The sequence below is a fragment of the Odontesthes bonariensis genome, chromosome 8 (assembly GCF_027942865.1).
Source record: "Odontesthes bonariensis isolate fOdoBon6 chromosome 8, fOdoBon6.hap1, whole genome shotgun sequence".
NCBI classification, from domain to species: Eukaryota; Metazoa; Chordata; class Actinopteri; order Atheriniformes; family Atherinopsidae; genus Odontesthes; species Odontesthes bonariensis.
This window is the reverse complement of record NC_134513.1, coordinates 17,720,606-17,748,600: the sequence shown is the minus strand read 5'-3', so window position 1 is coordinate 17,748,600 and position 27,995 is coordinate 17,720,606. Positions and strand designations below refer to the sequence as shown.

Below are 27,995 nucleotides of genomic sequence, written 5' to 3'. Positions count from 1 at the left end.
CATGATCTATGGATCCAGGATCAGCAGGTAAAAAACAAACAACAGATGGGTGGACAGAGTGGAATGTAACTTTAATTACAAATTATCTTGAAACAATATTTTTTTTCATGCAGTATTTAATTTTTTTTGAATGGAATGGGGAAAAAAAAAAAAAAAAAAATGGAATAAAAGGCAAAATGTTGAGTTGATCACACTATCTGTGTGACAGGGCAGTCCTCGGGCTTGTCCAAGAACAGAGTCTGGAACATGTGGTTGTAGAAGTCGGGATGGTAGACGCAAGCCCGCGTGCAGTCTGGGCTGAAGTTCAACTCCAGGATCTGAGGCTGCATGACCCGCTCACCTGACCCAGGAACAGAATTCATGCACATTAGTTAAAACAAACCAAAACAAAAAGTGAATAAATTACTCTCTAGAATGGAGCTACATTAGCCTGTAGCAGTAGTTCTGCAGCTTTATTTATTTTTGCAACAAAGAACTAAATAAGAATTTAAAAGACTGCATTGCAATCATTAATGGTTCTTCAAATAGTGAAAACTGAAATTAATTTCACCAATTATCTCATTATAACAGATGCTACTTTGGCACCCATCATTGTGCATCCTCTCAAGGCAGCAAAACTGTCAGAGGTCAATAGGCCTGCCCAGCACAACTATGATCCCATATTGATACATTTAACATTTTGGACCAATGCTTACCATCTTTCCCCCGACTCCACTTCAGCATGAGGTCTACAGCATAGATTGCCCGGGATGACTGGTATGGACAGATTCCGTAAGGAGGCGGTCGACAAGAAGCTGCTCGGAAGAGTTCCTTGAAAACTTCAAACAACTCTGCCTGAGAGAGTGCGTAGGGTAGAGAGATCGAATACATCGGATTAATACAAGCATTCAACACACCCTTAGGAAAAATAGAAACATTATTTGGTGTGGTTCATGTTTTGATGATTTTCAGGGTAGTTAGGATTAGCTCGTTCTGATAACAGGTTTACAGATGAACAAATGAATACTTCCATCTTTAAAGGTCAGTATAGCGCAGTGGTCATTTTGCATCCTGAAAGCATGGACCTAGTGGTCTTTGCCCTGTTGCAAATATATTCATGGTTGTTTCCCTTCTAATGCACAATAGTTGAGAATAAGAGCACTGAAATTATTTTCAATTTATTTACTAAACTTTTGATCCATCCAGCCATTATCTTCCACTTGTATTCCACTTATAAGAGGCAATAGGTCCAAGAGATCCGTCTCCCCAGCGACATTCTTCAGTTCCCCCCAGGGAAATCCTGAGGTGTTCCCAGGCTGGATGGGATATAAAACCCCTCCAGCTAGTTCTGGGTCTGCCCTGGGAACTTCTCCCAGTAGAACATGCCCAAAAAAAAAACCTCCAAAGGGAGGCAACCGGGAGGCATTCTAAAGCCCTATTCGGACGGGACTAGTTTAATGGGGGGACCTGGGGTAAAGTAATAATAACCGGGAAATCCAGTCCCGTCCGAACGCGCCATGTCAGTAAAGATAGCGGAGTATGTCGGTAAACTTTGCCGAGAATTCTACCTCCTGTGAAACGGTCCGGAGTATCTACCATAGGTAATACTAATCCCGTGCGAATGCGACCTTTGGTAATAAGTACGGAATATGTCATCACATCCTTTTAAAGAGAGAAACAATTAGGTGTGTCTGTTTGCAAACATGGAGGTTCTGGATGAAGCGCTGCTTGCAAGCACGCATGGTCGGCGCCATGTCTGTTTACAGATGGGGTTTACGGAAGTGAAATGAAGACGTGCGTAGCATCCAGGATGTGACGGTTGTGCGTAACCAACAACTCCTCCCATGTTAGATGAATAGTACAGGGATTTCTTGTCCCGTCCGAATTGGTCATTTCTTCTCCCTGGCGTCGTCTGGTTAACCAACATTACCATACGTCCCCCCATTGAACTAGTCCCGTCCGAATAGGGCTTAATTAGATGCCCGTACCACCTCAGCTGACGTCATCCAGATGGTTGAGCTGCTAACCCCATCTCTTTAGACTGAGCCAAGCCACCCTCTGAAGGAAACAAATTTAAGCTGCTTGTATCAGCAACTTTAGTCTTTCGGTCACTCCCCTGATCTCGTCACCATAGGTGAGGGTTGAAACATAAATTGAGAGCTTTGCCTTCCAGCTTTTCACTACAACGGACTGGAGAGGCGCCTCCTAAATACTCGCAATGGTAGAAAGGATGTGGAGGCAGAGATTCCTCATGTCAAACTGATATTTGGAAAGTGGAAGATATTGGAGAATACTTTTGCTGTTGGTCTTTGTCAACTGGGGAAGTCAAAGATGACCTGAAATATTTGTATAATAAAAAAAAGTGTAAAAAAAATACTTGCCTTTTGCAGATCCTTACATTTTGTTGTTTGTTTTATTTATGTCACTTTCTTTTCTTTTTTTGAGCTGGTTGACGACATGCTTGCAGATCAGCATAGTTTTGACATGTCATCCACATAACTCCATAGGAGCCATTTCTGATTTGCAACCACGCAGAAATTTGCCCAGGATTGTAAATACAGGCCTTCATGTGTACTATGATCGAATAGACAAATAACTAAAGAATCCCAGATCCTGCGATAGCCTTTTTCCAGCAGCTCGGGGGCTGGTTTGGAGCCGGTGCCTAAATGAGAAAAGGTTCTTTCTATTCTTGCCCAACTTTTCCTGTAAACAACAACTGCCTATTATACAGGAATACACAGCATTCTTACATACATTTTACACTATAAGAATACCATTCCATATCAACTTAAAAATTTCTGCAGTAGTATTTTCATAATGTAACTGGACCAGTATATATATAAAAAAAAAAAAAAGACACAAGTACTAGCCAGTGAAAGGAGCAAAGGGTCAGCAAAAAAAATTAGATAAATAAATGATTGGAGCACACCACTGAATGTGAAACACAAAGGAGGGGACTTGAAATTGGGTGTACTCGATGCCGACTGAAACATGAGTATACTCCACATACCCACGTACTGTATACCCTGCACTACACCAGCAGGTTTTCAGGGACAATAACACTTTGTTGAGTGAAGATACGCCGTCTTTCTGCACTGCGGCCTCCAAGGAAATTCTGAATACATTAGATAGACATTAAAATGATATATTGGGAGATCTGTTTAGAGAAATGCTTTGGCTCTCAAACCAGTCGTAAGACAGTTCTGAGTAGAATTTGCTCTGAACTGGGTCTTGCACCTACCCTACATCAGAACATAACACATAATAAAAAGTTAAAAGTAGAGCCATGTTACTGCAGCTGAAACATAAAACTTAAAGCTTAGAACTGTTGCTGGCTTGGGTCAGACATCCATTTAGCTTTCTGTTGCTAGTTTATGAGCTCCTCTGTTCTCTCTGTATGGTATTTGCACATTGGGATAGGCTCAAGCCCCCCCAAATCCCTGAATTGGACAAAGCCCAAATGAAAGCTTGATGGATAAATTCAACTGAGTTTTTTTTTTTAATTGGATGTATGAAAAAGTCCACACTTGAGTCTATAAGTCCATACTTACTTCCACCTCTTTCCATGGATACTGTGGATACTGCTTCTCAAACATGGGGATAAACTCATCGTAGTGCACCTATGCAAAGGGATTCAAATTCAAATGTTGTTACTCGACTTAAAGGGATAGTTCGGCTCTTTTGATATGAAGCTGTATGACATCCCATACTAGCAATATTGTGCATGAACATTTTCTTACCCCCTGCTGCGTCCTGTGAGCCGAGTTACGGCCTCGTTTTGGCGCTGGGGTTTAAAAGATAAAGCGTTTTGCTTCTCAAAACAATATGCGTTCAAAAGAGTAATACATTTGCATCACAAAATCGTTCTCCAGGAAAAAGTCAGACCTCACAATCGCTTGGTGCTATTTTTGCCTCCCTTCATATCAATGCGTTCAGCCACTTAGCGATAGCCGCACCTGTTACGATGTTTACTGCTCAGTCTGCACTTTGGTCTGCTCAGTTTACACAGCCTGTGGTGATACGAAGGGAGAGAGAAAATAGCGCCAAGCGATTGTGAGGTCTGACTTTTTCTGGAGGGACGATTTTGTGATGCAAATGTATTACTCTTTTGAACACATATTGTTTTGAGAAGCAAGACGCTTTATTTTCAGGACCCCAGCCAACTAGCCGGACTACCTTCGTCAACACCAAAACTCGGCTGGAACTCGGCTCACAGGACGTAATAGGGGGTAAGAAAATGTTCATGCACGATATTGCTAGTATGGGATGTCATACAGCATTATGTCAAAAGAGGCGAACTATCCCTTTAAAACCATTACCAAAAGCAGCAGAGACTAAAAACCTACAGAGTTGTTTTCCAATAAAACATTCAATTTCACTTTAGCAAAGTAAGAAAGAAAAGACAATAAGGACCAGCCCATCTCACAGGCCTATTCCAAAAATGGAAAAGTATGAGAAAATGTTGCGACAGCCTCCCATCACATGGTAAAGTACAGTACGGTTGGACTCGACATGCTTTTTTAGAGCCTGGTTTATCATTACATACATTATCCCTTTACCGTGGGTGGGATCATCTGTTTATCAGCACAGTGTTTGTGAAACTGTGGCAACACGAACAAGACACAACTGTGCTGTGTTCTTATCCTTTACCTTGCACTGACTTAGCAGATGTTTAAATCAACTAACAAGTGAGGACTATAGAGGAGTAAAGAGTACTTATTGCACGTTATGAGTTTTCAACACAGTTATTTAAGAAGGGCTATTTTAATTGATGAAAATCTCACTTGGAAAAATCATATTCCGTCTATTTCAAATAAAATTGCAAAGAATATTGGAGTAATCAGAAGAATACGTCATCTATTGCCTGGTAAAATCTTGATCAATTTATATTATACTATGATCTTTCCTTTCATATCTTACTATAATATTATTTGGGCAAGTACTTTCAAGAGTTCCCTAAACTGTATTCTCACCTTACAAAAACGATTCATCAAAATGATGACACTTTCTAACAGATTCACTAGGTCCATTCCCATGTTTCGATCCCTGAGTATTCTTCCTGTTTTTGCTGTAAATACGCTTCAAATATGTATTTGTTTATAAATCCATTCACAAGTTACTTCCTATTTGTATCCAATCTTTATTTCAGTTCAATTCCCAGATTCATAATTTCAACACAAGGTCAGCAAATAATCTCCATCCCACTTTTTTCAAGTCTAATTTCTCTCTCAACATTCTCAATTAGATTCAGAGGGCCGCACTTTTGGAATTCATTACCAATTCACAGTAGAAATTGTACAAGCATAAAATCATTTAAGAAACCAATAATTCACTTTCTATTGGTCCAGTTGAGCAATGCATAACCCACATATTTTCTTTATATATCACCAAATTGCTTCTTTTTTTTCCTCTCTCTTTCTCAATTGCTTGATGTTGTTTTTCACATTACTTTAAATTAAATTTATGTAGAATGTTTATCTTTGGAGGACCACTTGACAAGCCCTTAGGTTTTTTTTTTGTTTGTTTCTCCTGCACATGTGCTTTATCTACCGTATACTTTATAGGTTTTTGTTGTTTTTCTACTTTTTTAATATGTTGTTTTTTTATATATTTTTTTTCATGTGCTAATTAAAAGAAAAAAGAAGGTGCTCCGCCTTTTAGGAGAGATCTTTCCTCTTCTTTGAACAAACAGTGCTCTGTAGTGCTTTCATGTCACCATATACGGTATAGCCACAGTGCACTTGGAATCTCGGCTGAGGTAGTATCAGTTACATGGTACTATCTACAATGGGAAACAGAACAATAAGGAAGCTGAGCCATATCGTACCGCACAGTACCATATCTAATGGGAAAGCGGCATAAATGGCAACACGATAGGAAAAAGCTACCTGTTTAAGCTCCACCCCCTCTGCGTAGTTCATGACAGTGAAGTGCTTTTGGTAATCGTCCAAATGGTCCAACGAGAAAGGCCTAAAAAGAGATACAGATCAAGTCCAGGCAGAAAAAGGGATTTACTCTCTTGACGTAAACGCGAAAGATCTTGATATCAATGCAAATAAAATGGTTAACAAAATTTCATGTTGTTTAAATATGGCAACATCTGTGCTGCTGAGGAATGACATGTTGGTCAGTTAATTACTGTGGTCCAGATTGCCTCAAAACTTAGGGAACTGATCAGTGGATACGCTGACTTTTGACCTATTTTTTTACCAACTTAAAAGTATAAAACTTACTAAGTGAGCAGGGAGGCGCAGACATCAGTAGTTACTTTGAGCCAATATAAAGCTCCATCAGTTTGATTTAGACTATTACAGTAGTTAAAGTCTATCAATAAATAAAGATGAGTACTGTAAATTCCGGACTAAAGAGCACACCTGAATATAAGCCGCACCCTCTAATTTTAAAGGGACACTATGTAATAAATTAAGTCATTTATTAGCTCAAATCAACATATTCATTCATAAGTTAGTCCTCATTGGTGTAAAATGATCTCTGTCAAAAATCTCACTTATCCTCCTGAGTGAAGAATAACTAGTCTGTATCTACATAGAGCAGGTAAGCTCTATGGAGGCTGCCATGTCCTTCTGCTCTATGAAAAATGACGAAGTGCCGAGAGGGACATAAAGCACTTCGAATCGCGATTTCCCCACCAGGCCTACAAGCAGAAATGACGTCATTGTGACGTCATTTCCGCCAAATGGCTTATTACAGCCGCTAATGCTAAATAGATTTTATTCCTTGGCACATATGTCTTTGTGTTCATTAGCTTTCTTTTTGTAAGTGCATCATCATCTTCTTTTTATTATTATTCCTATGCTCCCCCTGGATATCTTCTTTTTGGCGTTATGCTCACATTTGTAAACTGTTATTTTGTTGATTTACTAATAAAGTTTTAAAAAAAAATGCTAAATAGATTTTATCTCGTAAATTATCCCACTAATAATGCATTGATTGTTACCAAACTTCTGCCGTAGTACACATAGGCTCTTAGCTCACAAAACGAGGCATTAGAAAGTTTGTATGTTTACCGGGAGTTTATTTACCGCTGCTAATGCTTCTATTGCTAACACAGGCTAATGCTAACGCTGCGTCAACGTCACTTCTGGTAACTCCCGGAATATGACTAATTGCATTGCTTGCACACCAAAGGAGATGTTATGTTATCTGTCATCTGTATTCATAGTGTTGTTGTATGTGTGTTATATAATTCTTTGTACTGTGTGTCTTGATTTCTTTTTGTTTGTATGGACCTTGAGTCTGAAGCTATAGCTTCTTGAATCTTGACACATTCCGCTTGCCGTAGTTCAAGAAGTTGCAGCGCACATTTGAAAACGTGAGGCGCTAGAGAGCAAATTCATTCAACTTTGCAAAATAAAATTGCACCACTAGATGGGGGAAGAAATTACATAGTGTCCCTTTAAAAAGAAAATCCATTCTGTACTTGTATAGGCCGCACCGGATTACAAGCTGCGGGTGGCCACATAAGCCGCTTTCGGACAGACCGTTCTAAGAAAGTAGTTATCAGAACTACCCTCCTCGAATTTCGTTCTGATAACTGTCCTTCCCCAGCGGAACTGTTTCAGTCTGCATTCGCACATGAGTCGGGACCTGATAGGGACTGATGCGCCGTGCGCAGCAGTCTGCTTCAGTGACGTGTTAGCCGTTAGCCGTTTAGCGCTACATTCAAACACAAAACAAAACGGTAAAAGTAAGGAGAGAAGAAAAACACCACCAAGAAGCTAATATGGAGAGCGGAGAGGCCACTGTGTTCATGGTCTGCATGATGGTGATATTAATCATGGACAATCACATCAGGCGTCTAATATCGAGGCTGGAAGAGCTCACAGAGGTTTTTTATTTCATGAAGGAAGAAAGGAGAGCAGGCTGCAGACAAATGAGACCAGTGTAAGTTAACTTATTAAATGAGGAGACATTTCAGCCGTGATAGCATGACATGGGGCGTAGCTACCGACCACCACACACCTCCCTTAGATTAGTTCTATAGAACCATGAAAAGACCCGACCTCGGAGAAGGAGCTAAATAGTTATAGGAACTAAGGGAGAAAGCCCCGAGTTCCTGTATGTCCGAACACGGGAGAAAACGGCCCCGCGGATTAAAAGGTTATTAGAACTGCCAAAGGTTCCTACAGTCCGAAAGAGGCTATTGTAACATGAGATATTTACACAGAAAGATGTTACAAGTGAGGATTTTTAAACTTAATTAAATGCATATGGTAACAGAAACAAATACATACATAAATGCTTTTTTTCCCGAACAGTGCCTGTAACACTGCTGGTTAAAAAAAGAAAAAAGAAAAAAAAAAGACAGTAGCCTACCAGGAAAAGTCATTGATCGCCTTCAATTTAAAAAGCTGCATCATACGCATTTCTTTGTTTGTTTTCCATGTTGAGAGTGAGTACAAATGACTGATACAATAATTTAGTAGTGTAAGTATGTTGGATTTATCGTACAATTTCATTGGACCACTGTGAACTAATCCTTAATTGTATTGGTCTAATGTTACAGTGCAAAATGTTTTTGGTGGCATGAAAACAAAAAGACAAAAAGCATATATTAGCCGCACCGCATTCTAAGCCGCTGTGCTCAAAGCCTGGGAAAAAGTAGCGGCTTATAGTCCGGAATTTACGGTAAATAGAGCCCTGTTGAGAGTAAAGGCTATTTTTCTATTTCGTAAATACAACAGTAATTTTGTGATGAAATACTTTGTAACTGATTTAAAATTTTTTTTTATTTTTTTTTTTTACATGTAATATTAACTGAAGATCTGCAGAAAGAAAAACTTTTAGAAGGGGATTTTAACCATTATAACCTGAGGTGTCATGTCAGCGTGGAGAAACTCATGTGGTCCTATTTCCTATGTTGTATAATTTAAAAGACACAGTAACTATTATAACTTTTTAAAAGACAACAATAATTATAGGGACAAAGTCAATAATTAACAAAAAGTTTAACCTTTGAAATACTACTTATCAATGTTTGCAGTTTTTCAATATAATAACATGAAATACTTTAGGAAACACTTAACTTTTCCAGAAAACCCTTAAGTTTCAGAGGGCTTTTTTTTAAACCTAAAAAATTTGGTCCCAATGGGTTAATGCATCTATGTATAACTTACCTATTGGCAAAGCGAAGCCAGAATACGTTATAGGCATAGAGTTGCAGAGGTTGCACAGAACGCAGCATCAGCATGTATCGAATGTCAAACTTCACCATTCCCACTTCCTCCCTGTTGAATAGCACTGGATCTTCAATGTACTTACAAACCACCTACAAAAAATAACAAACAAACAAGAAAAGTTTCTAAATATAGGCATCGTTTCTCTGGACCTGATATAAGTTTGAAATTGATAAATTTTGACAGAACGCAAAATGAACAGTATCCCAACTTCATGATACCTCTCAGCCAGATGTAGCAAATGCTGACTAAGGACTTCCTCAGGAAAGGAATTATGTGATGTTGCCAAAAAACTTCTTGAGGCCCACTTGAAGCTACTAAAACGGTCCTTGTTTTTCAATTATTCACCGAATGTAAATGAGAGTCCAAAGAGACAGAAGGGCTACACCCGAACGCTGGACCTTCCAAACAGGCAGATAAAGGATGCCATGGGAGACAGCGTGTGTAAGAAGGGGGCCACACTTTGTGGACATATATTCGATAATAGGATGCAACTGGACCGAATTGGCCAGAAAGGTCATAAAATTACTAATTAAGTAATTGCAATTATTAGTATAAAACAGGGATGTCATGCTTAGATTGGCTCAGGAATGAGAGTCCCTTACGCCGTCCAATCTTTTTCCCCACCTTTTATGGGAGGTGTTTTTTTTTTTTTATTGAATGGACGAAGGGAAACCTGCAGGTTTCCCTACAGGGAACACAGAATTCATTGGTGAAAGAGACATGGATGTTTAGCCATGTTAACCTTGTTTTATAGTTGGCGCATGACGTCAAAATGACGTATTTCCACCTGGCGCGCACCATGAAAAGGTGGCGCGTAGTCGTGCACCACTCAAAATTTGTAACTTGCCGTGCGGAGAACGACCAACCGGATGGACCAATTCGAAAACAGGGCTCACGGCTGACGGTTTTGTCATGTAAAATACTTTGTGCAATTATTTGTAAATAAATGATGTCATTAGGAATTTGTTGTTGTCGTTTCATTCACAGGAAGTATTATGAAAAGCGCTACATAAAACTAATCTTTTTATTATTATTATTGCATCCTGAAAGGCAACGATAATTCCCAAGAGTGTCCATTGAAGCACACCATTTCATAACACAAATACATCACAAATAAAGAAAAGGTAACACAATACACTTAAAAGTCCTATAGCAATATTCTAAGTCCTATTTCAGACTATAATGGTGATAACACACCTATTGAAATTTCAACGTCTGCAGGCTCAGCAGCTGTTATGTAAGAAATCTTTCTCTTTCGTCGCCAAGGTTCTGAGCAACATTTCATCTTCCAGATACTGCAGCAGCATCATTGATGACAGTGCTACTCTTCCTGCTCTGGACAGTGGAATTGTTTTCTTCGCCACTTTCGTCGTTGCAGAGTAGTTAGCGGCAACCTTCAGGTGGCAGCGACACCTCTGTGACGGAGTTTGCAACTACTGGCGCATCGGCTCGCGCCATTATACTGAGCCCTTTAGGAGAGTGATGAGCTATGTGGCTGAAAGGAGACCTGTAGGCTGGCTTTTTACTATAGCCAAATTTGGTCTAATCACTCAATAGATTTAGCTTATCTAGTCTAAAATAGTTAAAATAATGTGAACATAGGTACATGAATAGGATCTTAGTTAATTTGTTGACTCTGAAATTGAGGATCTATGTTCAATTCATTTTACTAATACTTTGTACATATATTTTTACTATTTTATAGTTTATTATTTTATTTTATTATTATATTTTTTGTTTTATTGCACCAAACAGAGCAGGCCAAATTCCTTTTGATGTGAAAATTACTTGGCAATAAAATCTTTTCTGATTCTGATTCTGATAGATAATGTCGAACGATGAGGCTTTTTTGGGGGTTCAGTCACTTGCTATGACATATTTGTAATATCATTTCATTTTACGGGACACCGAGTAGTCCCAAAGTGAGGAAATATATAGTGCCTGTTACTTAAGAGATGTTTCCAAAGAGGGTCAAACATAGACATTTTTAGAAAAACACATTCCTTAGTTAGTACGTCCAACAGAGGCCCACCAGATATGTATACATTATATTCTAGATATGTATACATTATATTCTAGATATGTATACATTATATTCTAGCTTTGTGCCTGTTGACTGGGGCACACAGCATCTTCAGGGTTACCAAATATGGGAAGGTTTTACCCTACTTAACAGGAGAAGCACCAACAGTGAGACAGAGATTGCATTGGACATTTGGGCTTTGAAGATCTCTCCAGATTTGATGCATCATTCTGTAATTCTGGTATGGACCTGGTTGGCAATAAAAGGTAAAAGAGTTCTTCCTGTACCATCTACACATAGGCCGTTTCAATGTGACCATCCCTCATACACCACATATATTTGCAAGCTAAGCCCAAACTTGGCAAACTATTTATTGCATTGATTGTATGATTGTTTTTGGACTAAATATGCTTTTACCACTTATCTTTGAGCAGTTTTACACCATCCTGCAACAAAGTATAGTTATTTTCTAAGATCTGGAAGATGCCAAGATTCATTTTCTAAATGTAGATATATTGGCTATAATATACTAATATATAGAAATTGTATTTCTATTGTATCAAATTATTACATTTACTGGAGCACTTTTGCATAGAGTGAGGCCCATTTTTCAAGGAATTTGGGGAAAAGCAAATGAAAGAAAACGTGATATTAATTCCCTAAAAGATCAGGAGATGCATTTTGATGCTTGTTAGTCATCTTAGTGTGAACACGGAAATCTGATTAGATTGTGTATATATATATATATTTGGTGATACCTTTGGTGTACTCTCCCTTTGCCTGATTATGTAGGCCAGGTTGTTAGTAATGTGTGTGTCCAGTCCACGTGCCAAATTCCAGGGCTTACAGATCCAGTGGTTATCTTCTCCCCTAAAGCATACAGAAAACTTTTATGCAGCCTGTATAATTTCAAACTCAAAATACCTCTCTGGGCGAGAGTTTCACGGTTTATGCAGCACCACCTGTCGATTGTGTCACAATAACTCTGAATTTTCTAAAAAAAATTCAATATGGTTTAGTGCTTACTGATGAGATCATTTTTTACACTTTCACATATTACATATGGTGATCATTTAAAAAAAAAAAAAGAAGTTGTCCCTAACCTGTTTTGTCTCAGCTGATAATGCTTGATGAACTGTGGCAGCTCAGTCTGCAGGTTGAAGGTCTCTGGAAGCCACTCCGGGGATGTACCGCCTTTCACTCTGCGGGCCACAGAAGCGAGACAGTCCTTGACTGTGACGATGCTCTCACAGGGAAACTGGTTAATCATGACACGAGGTCGCTCCTCGCTCAATTTCCTGCCAGAGAAACCAGAAAATGTTTTCAAATGAAAATTCACGTCATCTTTGTCATCAATGAAGCAATTGTAACAACTTGTTTTTCAAATCAGACATGTGGTCAGCTCAGCTCTTAGCCTACCGAGAGCTGTATGTGTGCAGGATGAACAAGTAGTTGTCTTATTTTTATATGTACCACCTGTAAAACTGTCGGCTTTGTTTTCTCCACTGTCAAAGTGTAACCAATTTATTTGATCTATATTGCTGTTAGCTATTGCCACTGCTGTTGCAACGAGTATAAATATCTATTGAATTTTGTGATTCCACATAAAAACAGATACCCATTATTATAAGATTAGCTGTGTAATATATGTTATTTATATAGGAAAATAATCCAAGGATAAAATTTCAGGTTTCAAGGACCGCCTTTATTCATCATTGTACTGCAAAAATTAGGTAGAAAAACATGTGGATGTATTTAATACTTCAAGATTGGATTAATTCAATACATTTTTATTTATATAGCGCCAAATACAACAAATGTCATCTCAAGGCACTTAGATAATAAAGTCCAATTCAAGCCAATTGGAATTCAATTAATTGTAATCATAATTATTCATAAAATAATCCAATTCGTTCATATAGAGCCAATTCAAAAACAATTTCCTCGCTAAGGAGATTGGATTACTTAAATTATTGGGCTGTCTGAAAAAAAAAATCCCTGAAAAAGCCTGCAGCTGATCCAAAATGCTGAGGCCAGAGTTTTGATGAGAACGAGCAAGAAAAAAATCATATTTCTCCAATTTTGACTCCTCTTCATTGGCTCCCTGTTAAATACAGGATAGAATTTAAAACGGTTCTCCTCACATATAAAGCTCCTGACGATCAAGCTCTGTACCTTAAAGATCTCATAGTTTGATATTTTTCCAACAGCACTTCACTCTAAAACTGCAGATATACTTGTGGTTTCTACAAGCAGAATGGGCAACAAGACTTCAGTTATTGGGTTGCTCTCTTCTTGAACCAGCTGCCACGTTGGAATTGGAAGGCAGACACCCACTCTACGTTGACAATTAGACTTAAAACTTTACTTTTTGATAAAGCTTATAGTTGGTGATGGCTCAGGTGACAATGAAACATCCCTTAGTTAATTTAGGGGATCTCCCATAATGCACTGAGCACCTCTCCTCACTCTACTCTCACTCTCTGTACTCTCCATATATGTATAACATTTGTGGTTCTCTTTCTCAGCAGTGGCCTGGTGTCATGGTGCTTGTTGACCCCTCATGGTCCTGCAAGAGGCCTCTTGTTAAAAAGAGAGTTTCCCTAGTGTCTTTTTTCACATCTTTTAACTTTTAACTGTCAAAATAATGATCTTTTTAAACATTTTTCTGTGTTAAATTGAATGTTGTGCTGCTGACATTATTTCTGCTCATAACTTTGGCACTTCTGTACATCTGTTATGATGTATAACCATGGCGACAGGAAAGTTGTGTGCGTGTGGGAGCAGCTGACTGAGCTTTCCAAAAACTCAAGTAATGCCAGGAATCAGACCGCAAATCCAGATGAGTTAAAGAAGAGTTGCCACAGATGTAGAGCAAGAACAAGGAAGGAAGTTTAAACCATTTTATCTATTGATCAATGGCAGATAGAATGCAAAGGAAGATGCAGCAGAAATATCAGGAAGGCAATAATATTTTCCACCAAAAGGTGGCTTCAGGGACAACTCTAAATCCTCTCGACTCACCTTTAAAACTATATGGGCAGACAAAGACTGCGGACATAGAGGGAACAGTGAAGGAGAAGGGGAATCCAGTTCTTTTTAATATGGTGAGGACAGATGGTGTCATCCTGGGCATGTCACAGAAAAAGAGCGTCTTTGCACTCCAGATGTTGAACTTTTGGCTGCGAGCTTCCGTTCATGTTGTCGACTGAAATAGTTCACCTGTGTTACCGGTATATTCTGTGTGAGTACTCATCAGCTAATTTGCCAGAGTACTAAGACAACACCCAAATCCATTCATGGCGATTTCAGAAAAACTCTACCATACCTCTTAACTTTTTTCCCCCCCTTTTTTATTTTCTCATCCACCTAAATACAATAGCATATCTTAAACAATAATTTAGACTGCAGCTATATAATTCCCCTTCCAGGATTAATTAGTTTGAAATTAGTTGAACTGAACTGAAAAACATAGTTCTAGTCCTTTACCTGGGCTCTCATCAACACCAGATCCGTCGCAAATAAGACTTTTATCCTAATACCCAGTAATATGATGACATTTTTATCTTATTCGATTTTGTTGTATTTTATTGCTTTCACTGTTCTTTTATTGTTTTTACTTATTCTTCTCTTTATTTATTACCTACTGTAAAGCACTTTGGTACATCGTAATGATTGTTTGTAAAGGGCTGTATAAATAATATACATTTACATTTAGTTTTTGCTGTTAAGTTCAGATATAGCCATTATACTGCACTTATACTTAAGGAATCTTATTTGGCAAACCCAGGGGTTCTCTAGCACCACGTGAGACCATAGAGGGAAAAGTTTATATAATAAATGTAAATATTACTGTTGTAGCGTGCTCTCAGGAAAGACAGAGAATGGAGATGTTTACATTAACCTTCCCCCCTTTTTCAAATGTCTTGACATCGAAAACATTTCACTGTTTATGACCCTTTCAACAGATTACCCAAAGGAGATAAGGACCCAGATGTGAATTCTAACCTACTGGAGTTCCTTTGTGAGATTCTCTCCTCCACGCCAGCCACGCATAATAAATTATGCAAACTGACACCCTCTGACAGAGAAACAAACCAGGCTTGCTCTTCTTTCCTGGTCTGTTACAAGGAATGTTCAACTCTCCACTTTTTTTTTTAGAAGAATAGAATCAACCCTAATCATCACTTTTCTTGGAATAAAACTGTTGAAATCGGAACTGCATAAATCTACAGATCATTTTGAAACATTCGCCATTCTTTTACATGAAGTATTTACCAAGTTATGGAATACTGGATTTAATAGAATCCCTTTTGTGGAGCCACAGCGCCCCCCAAAGGACATGGATAACGGACACTTTTCACTATGTCAGCCTAATGACCATGGACAATTTCAACTATGGATGTTTAATGTTCTCATTATATGCAATGCATAACCCAATAGTGTTTAATTCCACAGGTATTACCCAAAGAGCTGCAGATCATTCTAATTAACAGTGACCAAAAGTTGTCATACCATTTCTATCATGATAATACGAAGTATTGTATGCTGATAACTGTTCCATGCTCATATGTGTGTTTATGCCTGCTCGTATGCAACATTATTGTCTGTTAGGAACATTATATTGTCTAAAATCACTGTCATATGAGTTAAATACGGTATAAGGAAGAAGCAGGAATTCTCCCCTTTTTGTCTCATAAATTCAGCGTGGTCAACCCCCCTTTTTTTTCGTTGGGTCAAAAGCCAGCTGAACTCTGATTGGACGAAAGCTGACATGTGATCTCCAGCTTAAAAGAGAGGCGCGCATGAAATCACGCTCTCTTGTCATTTACGCTCTTATCATTTTCTCTCTTATCCCTTACGCTCCGCAACTCTCTTGTCCTCTCTCTGTAACTATTAATTACCATTTTTTTTTAGACTTCCCCTTTCTTTTATATAAAGTCTGGTCCAATACACGCGAGTGTGTGCCAACTCATACAGCCGGTCCAAGCCGCCACTTTCCATCCAAGGAGGAAGACTAAAGAAGTCGATTCTACATCATCCCGCTGGTTACCACGGAAACACAGCCTTCGACACCAACGCCTCAGAAGGAAAGAACCACGGGACCCCTTACGCTACCACGACAAAGTAAGGTGCTGGTTTGAGATCTTTTGAAGCCGTGGATAAAATGAAAACTTTCTCTGAAAGCGACGAATGAGCAGACCTCCGCCGGCAGAAGACAGTTGGCACAAAATCCTTGTTACGAACCCGATTTAGTCACATTTTGATAGGTAACCCTGTTAGTGAACTGCTTCTTTCTTCCCTTATGTGCCCTTCTGAGTATTACCAATAATTCTAATTTCTGTCTCTTTATCAATTGTTTATACACCTATATACCTGTGCAATGTTGAATAAATGTTTGTATTACTCCATTTAAGAGCGTCACGGACAGTTACTAAGTCGGTTGTCACTTCAAACAGAACGTACGAATCAGAATGAGACTGATTATTAATTTAACATACCAGGATTGTAAGATTTTAAACAGTTTTCCTCTTTGGACTGTATAACTTAAATAAGTCAAAACAAAACAAGAGGTGGTGCCCCCAATTATCGAGAGAAATATTAATTAATAACGTGCCAACGCTACACTGTTACTAGTTAGGTCATAAAATCCAAAAAGTGACCAGATCTCTTCTAAGCAGCAGGAATCTACACAGCTACACTAAATAAAAACAAAGCAAAAAAACAAACAAAAACGCAGTGTTTCAAACCTGTAGTCTTTGATGTGGTTATAACTCCAAATGATATCAGCCTCCTCCTTTTCTTCTGTCTGCTGAAAACGTGGATGTGTCAGATTATCTGTTACTTGGGACATTTCTGAGAAGACTCTGAAAAGAAAAGCATAAGAAAAATTCTGAAATCTTTGGTCAAAAATACAACACTGATAATAATTTAAATACATCAATGTATAAACCAAAAACACTTGATTGTCTCCCATGGCATATTGGACTCAGGGGAGGGGACAGGCGAAGAGCAAAGACCCCGATGGAGTGCCAGCAGACAATTAAAGTCACCTCGCCCAGAAAAGGGAAACCAGGGCACCCCCCTGGACCCAGGCCTGGGGGAGCCTTAGCTCCTGGGGCTCAGTTGGGCTCAGCCCAAAGAAGGGTCCCTACATGGGCCACCTCTACATGGGCCACCTCTACATGGGCCACCTCTACATGGGCCACATCTACATGGGCCACCTCTACATGGGCCACCTCTACATGGGCCACCTCTACATGGGCCACCTCTACATGGGCCACCTCTACATGGGCCCACCACACACAGGGGGGAATTTCGATATATAGATATATAGATATATATAAGAATTGGCCATAGTCTTACGTCTACATCTCCAGCAATAAGATACAGAGGTTACACTTACTTGAAAATTTTATCCTTTGCAAAAATGTAGGGTTGGATTTCCAAAGGAAGCTCTTCCTTGTTCTCACATGCAATAGTCTGAAAAGATTGAGATAGAAGAGAGCACATTATCGATTGAAAAATTGAACATTTAAAGAGCATGAAAAAGGAATAGAATATAAAAATAGTAATAAAACTAACTAAGCATATAAAAGAGCAATATGTGTGTGGGTGTGTATATATATATTTAGCAAATAGAAATAAAAAGTCCAACAATGTTAAAAATAAGTTAATATATCCATAATGATACATAGATACATACATATAGAGATATTTGGCTTTCGGTTAAAATTGATGGAAAATGTCAAAAGGTCACGCTACATTGATATTATGTCATGAAGGTAGGGCATTTAAGTAGAAGTATGGACTGGTGATTTCCTCATCTCAAACAATTTACTGAAACAAAAGCCAACAACAGTGGTGGGTATACCACAACAAAAAATGGCAATAACTTGTCATGTGCCCTTGAGCATCAATTACAGCTCGACAACGACGCCTCATGCTGTTCACAAGTCGACTGCTGAGGCATGGCATCCCACCCTTCTTAAAGGGCGGCCCTCAGGTCATCGAGGTTCTGGGGTACAGAGTTACGAGCCTCTACACGACGACTCAGCTGATCCCATAGGTATTCTATAGGATTCAGGACTGGAGAAAATGCAGATCACTCCATTTGAGGCACCCGTCTCCAGCTGCCGTTCCCTACTGATGCAACCTCGGTGAGCTGGAGCATTGTCGTCCATGAAGATGAAATTAGGCCTGTGTTGTTCATGCAGGGGTACAATGACTGGATTAATGAGGTTATTCAGGTAGTATGGGCTTGACACAGTACAGAACTGACTGCCCTACACTTTGTGAGTGGTACAGACTAGACACACCTGCCCACACTGTAACAGCCTAACTGCATAGCGCTCTCCTTGAAAATCTTAGAAAATCTAGATTCCCACAATTTGAGACACTTGGCACATGCAAGAATATCTCATGCAGTCCATGGTTGCCTAATGTCCTTGGGACAAAAAGGTATGAATCGGTATATATAAGGACGACAAAATGGTAATCACAAAGAGCATGTTTAAATGTGCACTACGTCTCCAATTTTCAACTCCTCAACACCACACAAATCCCTTGTTTTCTAAGCAGCCAAAGTTCCACCAAGTTCACATTTTAATATGGTGTCCAAGATAAGCTTTACTGTCCCAATGAGATTTAGAAACTACGGACCCCCATCCTTGCATGTGAGAGGTCTGTGGTTGCCCAAACATCTTTCTCCTGTTGGGAGATTTTGCACATTGCCAACTTCTTTCTGGACATCTGGCACATGCTAGAATGGGGAGTTCATGGTCGCTAAATGTCCCTTCAAAGTTACTCAAATTAGCCTTTTTGTCTCAAGGACATTTGGCACACAGACCACCGATTTATGTGTATACCAAGTGTGCTAACTGCGCTTCTTTCTGAAAATTTAACCCACTCTAGAATGGTGGAGGTCCAGGTCTGCAAAATGTCCTTGGAAAAATAAGGCTCATCTGGGCCATCGGGAAAGGACATAAGTCAACCGTGTAAACAAATGTCCTTCTCCATGCCCCTCTCTCATATCTGGCGCACATTGGAAAAAGGGCTCCGTGGTTGACAAATGTCCTCCTCACGCTCAAGTCAGGACATTTGGCATACGATAGAATAAGAGCTCCGCAGTTGTCAAATATCCTTCCTCACTCTCATTTTGGCACTCAGCAGATTGAGCTGTCACATGTGTTCGATGACTGGGCATTAGGCAACTGTTTGTAGATGGACGTCAGGGAAGAATTTGGACAAGATAGCGGGACGAAAGGGCAATACAGTGGAAACCGCTTATAGTGGTCACGGATATAGTAATCAACCGCTTATATGGATCAAAAGGCTTGGGACGGAATCATTTCTATACAAGTGCTGTTTAAATAATTCGTTTATAGTGATCAAGAAATCCGCTTATAATGTTCATTTTTGGCCATTTTATGAAAATAAACATGTGCAAAAATAATTTTAAAACTACGTGTAGCTATTTTATTTTTTACTCCCTTGATTCCTTTCTGGACGTCTGCTTCTGCCTCGCTAGCCAACGTAACGAGTTGACACCGGGCAGCAAGCGCGCGAATCATGGCTGGAAAAAGGAAGTCATGGAGGAGCATGTGTCCGAGGATGGGTGCTGGAGAGCGGATTGAATGCGCGTGTGCCTGCTGGAAGCTCCAGGCTGGTTCTTGTAAAATGGGAGGCCGGTGCTCATTCGATTTCTCCTACTTGTCGACAATTGCTACTTTGCGGTTTTGCGCATGCGCCAAGCGGATTTTCTAAGTTTCGTTTTCACACCAAGTAGCACAAATCGACAGAACACCGGCACGGAGGAGCATAGATCCGAGCAGGGGTGCTGAAAGGCGGATTGAATTCAAACTTTATTTTCTGACTTGTAAGAAAAAAAATGCACCGGCGGCACAGCAGAGAATAAGTAACGTACTGTATTTGAGTTAGCCTACAGTATGTCTGCGCACTGCGCAGTAGGCCTACTGTAATTAAATTTGCATGATAATAAAATTCAGTAAATGCTGAAGCTATCCGTTTTATTTAGTTTTTCTCATTGAAAAACGATACAAATGGCATTTAGATGATATTCTCCATAAAAAATAAGTGAAATACCTGTACTGTAATACAACTTCGATTTTAGTAATCAACCGCTTATAGTGTTCAAATTGGCTCTGGACCAACGTGATCACTATAAGCGGTTTCCACTGTATTTGGACATTCTGAATGAATTCTGCTCCTAAATGGAAACAGGACACATGGTAACAAATGGTTACCAAACTTAATATTCTGGTGAGACACAGGGTGAAAGTTGACTTTATGGACATACAATCTCCCAAATTCCTATTTTCTTTTCTGTCCCTCACAATATATAATATCTACAATATAAGAAAATGTGCGTTGAAAGGGGATCTGAAATATTTCTGTAAATATTTTAACAGCTCTGCTTACCCAAGATATTCCAACCCCGTTCAACACAACGATCAATTTGTCATTGGACCTAGTTTGCATTAATCATAATCATCACCGATTCTGTCCATGAAAACTTGATATCCTACTACATCTAAAGTGCACTCCTACTAAACTGAGCTATCCCAGATTTACTGAAGATTTTGCTAAACACCAAACTTTGGCAATGGCCTGCTCAAAACTAAGCATACAATATTTCTGTTTTTGCCAGGGCTCTTTCTAGCAGTGTATGTGTAAATTAAAGAGATGATCGTCACCTCATAATATGAGTCCGGGGGCTCTGTAATGATGCTGCTAGCCGTTTCGAGATCATCTGGTATCCAGGGTAGTAAACGGCACCGTCTCACCAGTGGGTTCGTCTCTCCATATGCGTAATCACGGGATACTTCATCTGTGGAAATCGTCAAGAGTTTGAAATATCTTAAGTGGCTTATACCACTGGTTGCTTACAGGTTGAGATTAATCCACCTTAGATGCTCTCGTATCTAAGGCAACAGCAATGTGTGGGATTGAGTTTAGATAAACTAGGGGCAGATGAACTATATAGTTTCTACGTCTAGGGGATGAATAAGGTCTTTATTGCTTCTAACTGCTTACAGGGTGAAGTGGCTGACAAATTGGTAAGCAGATCGGATTTAGACCCCGAGATAACTCGGTTGAAAGTCAAATTAAACGTTCATGTCGACGGGTGAAGCATGTGGTGAATTAGACTCTGCTTTCTGCGCATGCTCGAGATTTTTTCCCAGGGTCGTGAACCGGAAGTCGGAAGAGACGATATTACTGTTGTTGTCGCCGCCTTAATCAAATCAAATCAAATTTATTTGTATAGCACATTTCATGTACAAACAATTCAAAGTGCTTCACATAAAATAAAAGCATTGCAGCGGGGAGTGGAAGAAGCATTAAAAATACATAAAATAATATAAAGAGAAACAAATAAAATCATTTAAATGAATTTAAAATCAGGCAACAGTCTAGATAAGTTAAAAGATATTTCATGCATAGACACATGAGAAAAGAAAAGTTTTTAACCTGGATTTAAAAATGTCTCCATCTGGTGAAAGTTTAATCTCTACTGGCAGTTTGTTCCACTTGTTTGCAGCATAACAGCTAAATGCTGCTTCTCCATGTTTAGTCTGGACTCTGGACTGGACCAGCTGACCTGAGTCCTTGGATCTAAGAGCTCTGCTGGGTTTATATTCTCTGAACATATCACAGATGTATTTTGGGCCTAAACCATTCTGGGATTTGTAAACCATCAGCAGGCTTTTAAAATCTATTCTGTGACTGAATGGAAGCCAGTGTAAAGATTTTAAAGCTGGTGTGATGTGTTCAGATCTCTTAGTCCGGGTTAAAACTCCAGCAGCAGCGTTCTGGATGAGCTGCAGATGTTTAATGCTCTTTTTGGGAAGTCCAGTTAAAAGAGCGTTACAGTAATGGAGTCTACTGGAGATGAATGCATGGATGAGTTTCTCCTGGTCTTTTTGGGAGAGGAAACCTTTAATTCTGTTGATGTTTCTGAGGTGGTAAAAAGCTGCCTTGGTGACAGCTTTGATGTGGCTGCTGAAAGTCAGATCTGAGTCTATCAACACTCCGAGGTTACCAACTTGGTCAGTGATTTTAAGGGCCCGAGTCTCAAGATATGTACCAACGCTGACCCTCTTCTCTTTGCTCCCAAACAGAATGATCTCAGTTTTGTCTTCATTTAATTGTAGAAATTTCTCTCTCATCCAGGTGTTTACTTCCTCCAGACACTGACACAGTACGTCTGCTGGGCTGCAGTCGTCCGGTGACAGAGACACATAAAGTTGTGTATCGTCTGCATAACTGTGATAATTGATGTTAAAGTTCTGTGATACCTGACCCAAAGGGAGCATTTACAAGTTAAACAGAAGAGGTCCAAGAATTGACCCCTGGGGGACTCCACAAGTCATGGCCACTCGCTCAGATTCATAGCTGCCAATTGTAACAAAATAACTCTGGCCTTCTAAGTAGGACCTGAACCAGTTAAGGACCGCTCCAGAAAGTCCAACCCAGTTTTCCAGCCTGTGCAACAGGATTCTGTGATATACAGTATCAAACGCAGCGCTGAGGTCCAACAGAACCAGGACTGAAACATTACCCGAATCAGTATTCAACCTAATGTCGTTTCACACTTTGACCAGAGCGGTTTCAGTGCTGTGATGACGTCTGAAGCCTGAATGAGAAAGAAAGAAACAAACAACGCGATGGAGAATGCGTCGTTGTGCATCCCGTTTGTGCAACAAGCAGCTCATCACAAACGAAATGTAGAGGGGCGTAGCTCCATCTTGCTCTTCATTCGCCATTTTCTTGAATACCTGAGTTTGTTGTTGTTGGTGGTGGTGGTGAAGAGGTCAACCTGAAGTGGCTCTATTAGCAATAGTTGAAATGGGTACAGCACCACCTATCGTATCGGAGTATGGCAGCTTTGTGCCTATGATTCGATTCATTCACCGCCATATATCCAAGGATAATTACCCTAGCTCAAATAAGGAGCAACTCAGTTATTGTAATTTAGCCAATAATCCGATCTTTTCAGTGCCATGTAACCCCACTAAAAGACAAGTTTATTTGCCATCAGATAATTGGAGCACACTACATTTTTAAACCCAAAACAAGTCAGTGACTGCTGACATGTTTTTCTCAAATTTATTTATTAATTTAGTATTATTATTATCATTTTTGTTCTAATCATTGTAAATATATATATATATATATATATATATATATAAAAAAGAGCTACTTTATTCATTTGAATTTCCCCCACTAGGGAATGAATAAAGTATTTCTCTATTCTACATGTCTGAAAGAGGCTTTTGTGTATGGATTAGTGTTTGCTTTCACCTCCTTCCTGCAGGTCATGCAGAGGCCAGAGTACAGTGTAGGCCAGCTGGCCATTGATGAAAAAGAAGGGAACCATGCCACAGCTAGGCTGGTCAGAGTGCTGTACTTGGGAGCCAAACTCATCCATGATGTACCACACTGGAATCTTTTCCTCTGCTGACTGCATATGAAAAAAGACCTCAGTTACAAAGTGATTCAAAAGAAGATCATTTTCATATTGTTAGATCATAAATCAGTAATATCATAGAAGGAAACTCATGAGGAGTAGAAGTCTAAATAGAGATCAGGGGGTGGTGTAACATACCCCCTGTGAAAGGTGATAAGTCTGGTTGTACTTCCACATGCGCTCCAGTATCGCATCCACTATGCCTGGACATGCGGTCTCATCATGACAGTCCACTCCCATGAGGGCAGCCATTCTGGGTAAAAGTCTGGGGATCTGCTCGAGTTGCTGACGGGCATGCTCCACACGGTATGTCCAAGCATGATCAACCAGGAAAACACTGCATGAATATGGAAGAGGAGTGCACAATAAAGTCTAATTTTAGAATTTTTTTTAGCATTTTCCATTCAAGATTTAAAAAAAAATAAAATAAAAAAGCCAATGGAATAATCCTCTATCTTTAATATAGCTAAGTATTTATGAACATGATACCACTAAAAACTCCAGCTGTGATGAGCCGTAGGTAGCGACTATTGAGACAGACTGCACACCAGTCTATGTTGACACAAACACAGAGCCTGTCACTGTGGGTCTTATTGGAGGTCTAAGTGTTTCTATCCGCACTAAACAGTGACAGTTCCTAGCTGAGTAGCTGTGTCGAGCACATCAAATGATTGAAGCCACGTTTCAGTGAAAATAAACACACAACAATTCCTCATTCAGGCTGTATAGTCAGATGGCGTCTGAGGTAGTCTAGTTTATTGTTCAGAGATTGTATGTTGGCCAGTAGTACTTAGGGGAGAACTGGTCAGCTAGGGTTAGCCTTCAGCCCAAAGCATTAGGGGTGGGACGATTTGGTCACGATTCGATTTGTATCACGATTCTTGATAATTGCGATTTCTACAAGTATTGCGATTCGATATAATCAGTAATTGCAATTTTCTTCCTCTTTAAAAAACAAAAAAGTTGAATCATACACTTCCAGAATGAATGTCATTCCCATAAACAATGCACATCAGTCTGTCAGTCAGTCCAGCAGCTGACATTTATTTCAACTGAGACAAAAAGAGGTACATAACATGTACAGCAAAAATCCATTTTTAAAATCATCCCGTAAAAAAAAAAAAAAAAATTTTTAAAAATTGCGATATGTACATGAATCGATTTTTTCGCCCACCCCTACAAAGCATACACCTGAGTGCTAGCCCGGCTTCTGCATCCTCTTGTGGCGTCTCCTCTCTTCGACAGCTCAGTCGGGTGACATCGCGGTTGGCAGAAGCAAATCTTGGGTGTGTTGCAACAAAGCTGGGTGCCTGCACCCAAGATGTGTTCCAAGGCAACAGGAAGCAGAGGAACAAGCTAGTGATCTCTAAGGTGATGACGGTGGAAGAGGAGTTGCATAAGATCAAAGCAGTCGGACAGCTGTCAAAGGGAGGTGGGGGACTGAATAGTGTAGTGGTAAAGATTGCTGCCTTTCATGTGGGTGACCCGGGTACAAATCCTGTATATTTATACACACATATATATATATATATATATATATATATACAGTGTTGTGGGTAACGCGTTACAAAGTAAGTACTCTGATTACTTTTATCGAGTAACGTAACCTGTTAGTTTCGTGCGTTCGGTAATCAGTAACTTAGTTATTTAAAAAAAAAAAAAAAAAAGTAATCCGTTAAAATCCCGACTGTAGCCTGCTTTTTGTCAGATAGTTCTGTGCCGCCTGCGGATGTGTCAGCGGAGGGCTATGCCCTGCTGCTGACCTACATTACCTGTGTATTACCACTTCGAATTAAAAAAAAAAAAACATCTTGCATCGAAGCACCACTCTATCCCGCTGGTCTTCCTTTGCTACGTTTCAATCACTACTTTGAAGAGTAAATGTAAATGACTGATGCTATTCATTGTCAGGATGTCTCGGTGCATTTAAAGTAGGCTGTGTGTCTGCGTCAGTTAAGCTGCAGCATGTGCGAGGCGCTGCAAACGGCTTTTCATTTTCGGTACCGCAGGAGTACTCTTAACGCATTACTTTTATTAATAGGTACCGCTGTAAAGTAACTGAGTACTCTTAATTGATAGTAACGTTGTAACCTAATTAACTACTTTCCAAAGTAACTATACGCAACACTGCATATATATATATATATATATATATATATATATATTTATTTACACACATATATATTCTATATATAGCAGGAGAACTGCTATATGAGCCAAACACTATTTCTATCCTGGGAGAAAAAGAAACCTTTAGGTGACTTTTCCACACGGGAAATACCCAAAGCTTCTACCCATCCATCCATTGTTTTCTGTTTATGTGACGTTATCCCGAGGCATTCACAGCAAGAAGGGATACATAATCCTTCCTGCAAGTTCTGGGTCTGCCTCCTCAATAGTCTTGCCTTCTTAAATCAATGCGACATAATAAACACACTGCAAAGTTGTGCCTCTGTGTCGCCAATGCTTTACACATACTGTTAAAAAAAAAAAAAGAGATAAGAGATAACTGTACTCTCTACAGTGCAAAATGAACTGGGGCAGTTGAACCGCACTCCACAATCCCGTGTAATGGAAAACCACTAGGGGCACCAGCTTTTATCACTTCTGTAACGTTCTGCTTTTAGTGCCCTTACCTGCTCGGCTCAGAGACTTGCAGCCCACTCTCCCGGGTAACCACAGCTTTGGAACTGATCACAGTTCCAGGATTGTCCGTCTTACTCTCCTCGTTTTCTCCATTTTCCTCTTCCTGTTGGACCTGCATTATTCCAAAAACCTCCCCCGCATCATATATCTACGACAGAGAGAAAGGTATCATGAGCATCCTTGTGCCATTACCAGATGGGATATAACAATGTATCATTAAAGGTTTCCCTGAAGTCATTTTTTGCACTCAATCCAAGGTGCCAGATGAACACTTAAACGCAGTAAATATCAAACACACTTGGTAGCACTAGTGTTAAAATAATACTACAATGTTCCTGTTATTTTAGAGATTTAGATCTTTAGATGTAGCACTGTCAATTTTATGCACATATCTTTGTTACAACACTGAAGTTGGCTTCCGATTCACAGCTTGACTCGGTCCTGTATGACAACAGTTAGGACTGATCAAATCTGGATTGAATTGTACTAAAGAAGGGATAGATTCTTTAGAACACAATTTCTGATTTGAAAAACTTTTCCTTGTAAAAAAAGCTAAAAAACAACAACTTCTCACTACATGGGAAAATGAAAAACGTTGCATGCATTTGACTTTATAATTACTTACAAGATTCTTCATCACATGGTGATTTTGCTCATCTTTATCCCTCTCTTACCTTTCATCAAGCAATTTTTCTTGCTACTCCCAGAGCCTTTATTGTTGCTTGTATTAGACATGTCATAATTCAACCATTAACATATCCTATTTTGCTTGGATTGTTGAGAAATGTATTCATATATTTTAAAGTTGTGCTTTCATAATCTAAAAAAGCGGTGTACACGTTTTGATTTGACATTTTATTACTCTACTCTGGAGCTACTGGAATAGCACACATTTGTAATTGGTGATATTAAACATTTTAGTATCTATGTTACAAAATCTTAAAAGGAAGTGTCATTCTCACCAATTACTACTTGGCTGGGGCCACAAAACTAAAGCGTTTTGCTTCTCAAAACAATATGCGTTCAAAAGAGTAATACATTTGCATCACAGAATCGTCCATCCAGAAAAAGTCAGACCTATTCACGTTTGATGTGCACGCGGAAAAAAGCAGAAATATGCCTTTGATTAACTAATTGGAAGCCAACTTGTGTGTCGCTATCTACGTAGGCGTGTTTCACCCTTTCATAAAATTTACCCAATTAACATGCTAATTAGTTAGCATCTTATTTCATCAGTAAACAGTTATTACAGAAACATCTGGATTGTACTTTTACAATTTACATTCAAATGTCTCGCCTGTGATATTACTTGGGAATTTTAGCCGGAACACAACAGACCTCGTTGGTGATTTTGTGATGCAGGCTCCTCCAATACATGTGGGGAATCCCAGAGGACCGGAGGGCTCCGGCGTGGAGCGCCACGAAGGTCTGGAACTCCTCGTCTTCGACATCATTCAAAATTTCCGGGTTTGTTGACATACCTATGTAAAAATATTACTCATGTGTTTGCCACTTCAGAAAAGAAAAGCTCAGTTATCTGCTGCTGCTGCTGAAGAAGAAGTTTTCTTCTTCGTGTTATTCTGTGGAGTGTTACGGCAGTTCGAGTCCTAATAGTTGCACTACTGCCATCTTCTGGAGTTACTTCATTCCTCCATTC

At 39.5% G+C, this 27,995-nt stretch overlaps 1 protein-coding gene across 1 annotated transcript; it reads right to left on the bottom strand.

The window, feature by feature from the left end:
* Positions 1-52: 52 nt before the first annotated feature.
* ttll12 (tubulin tyrosine ligase-like family, member 12) lies at positions 53-27,995 on the bottom strand. The gene is made up of 14 exons (XM_075471978.1): positions 27,677-27,995; positions 26,329-26,486; positions 23,831-24,029; positions 23,527-23,686; positions 20,919-21,052; positions 17,609-17,685; positions 16,953-17,069; positions 12,306-12,500; positions 11,961-12,072; positions 9,117-9,268; positions 5,868-5,949; positions 3,531-3,599; positions 696-834; positions 53-340 (listed from the first exon to the last, which is right to left on the bottom strand). Exons 1-14 carry the CDS (start codon positions 27,815-27,817, stop codon positions 189-191), a joined length of 1,887 nt encoding a protein of 628 aa, XP_075328093.1. The 5' UTR covers positions 27,818-27,995; the 3' UTR covers positions 53-188.

Excerpts from the sequence above, each read along its gene's own strand:
- ttll12 (XM_075471978.1), bottom strand. The coding sequence starts at position 27,817 with ATGTCAACAAACCCGGAAATTTTGAATGATGTCGAAGACGAGGAGTTC. Across the intron at positions 9,269-11,960 it reads AAAGGGAGAGTACACCAAAG|GTGGTTTGTAAGTACATTGA; the intron begins GTATCACCAAAT and ends TATTTTTTGTAG. Across the intron at positions 341-695 it reads GTGGAGTCGGGGGAAAGATG|GTGAGCGGGTCATGCAGCCT; the intron begins GTAAGCATTGGT and ends TTCCTGGGTCAG.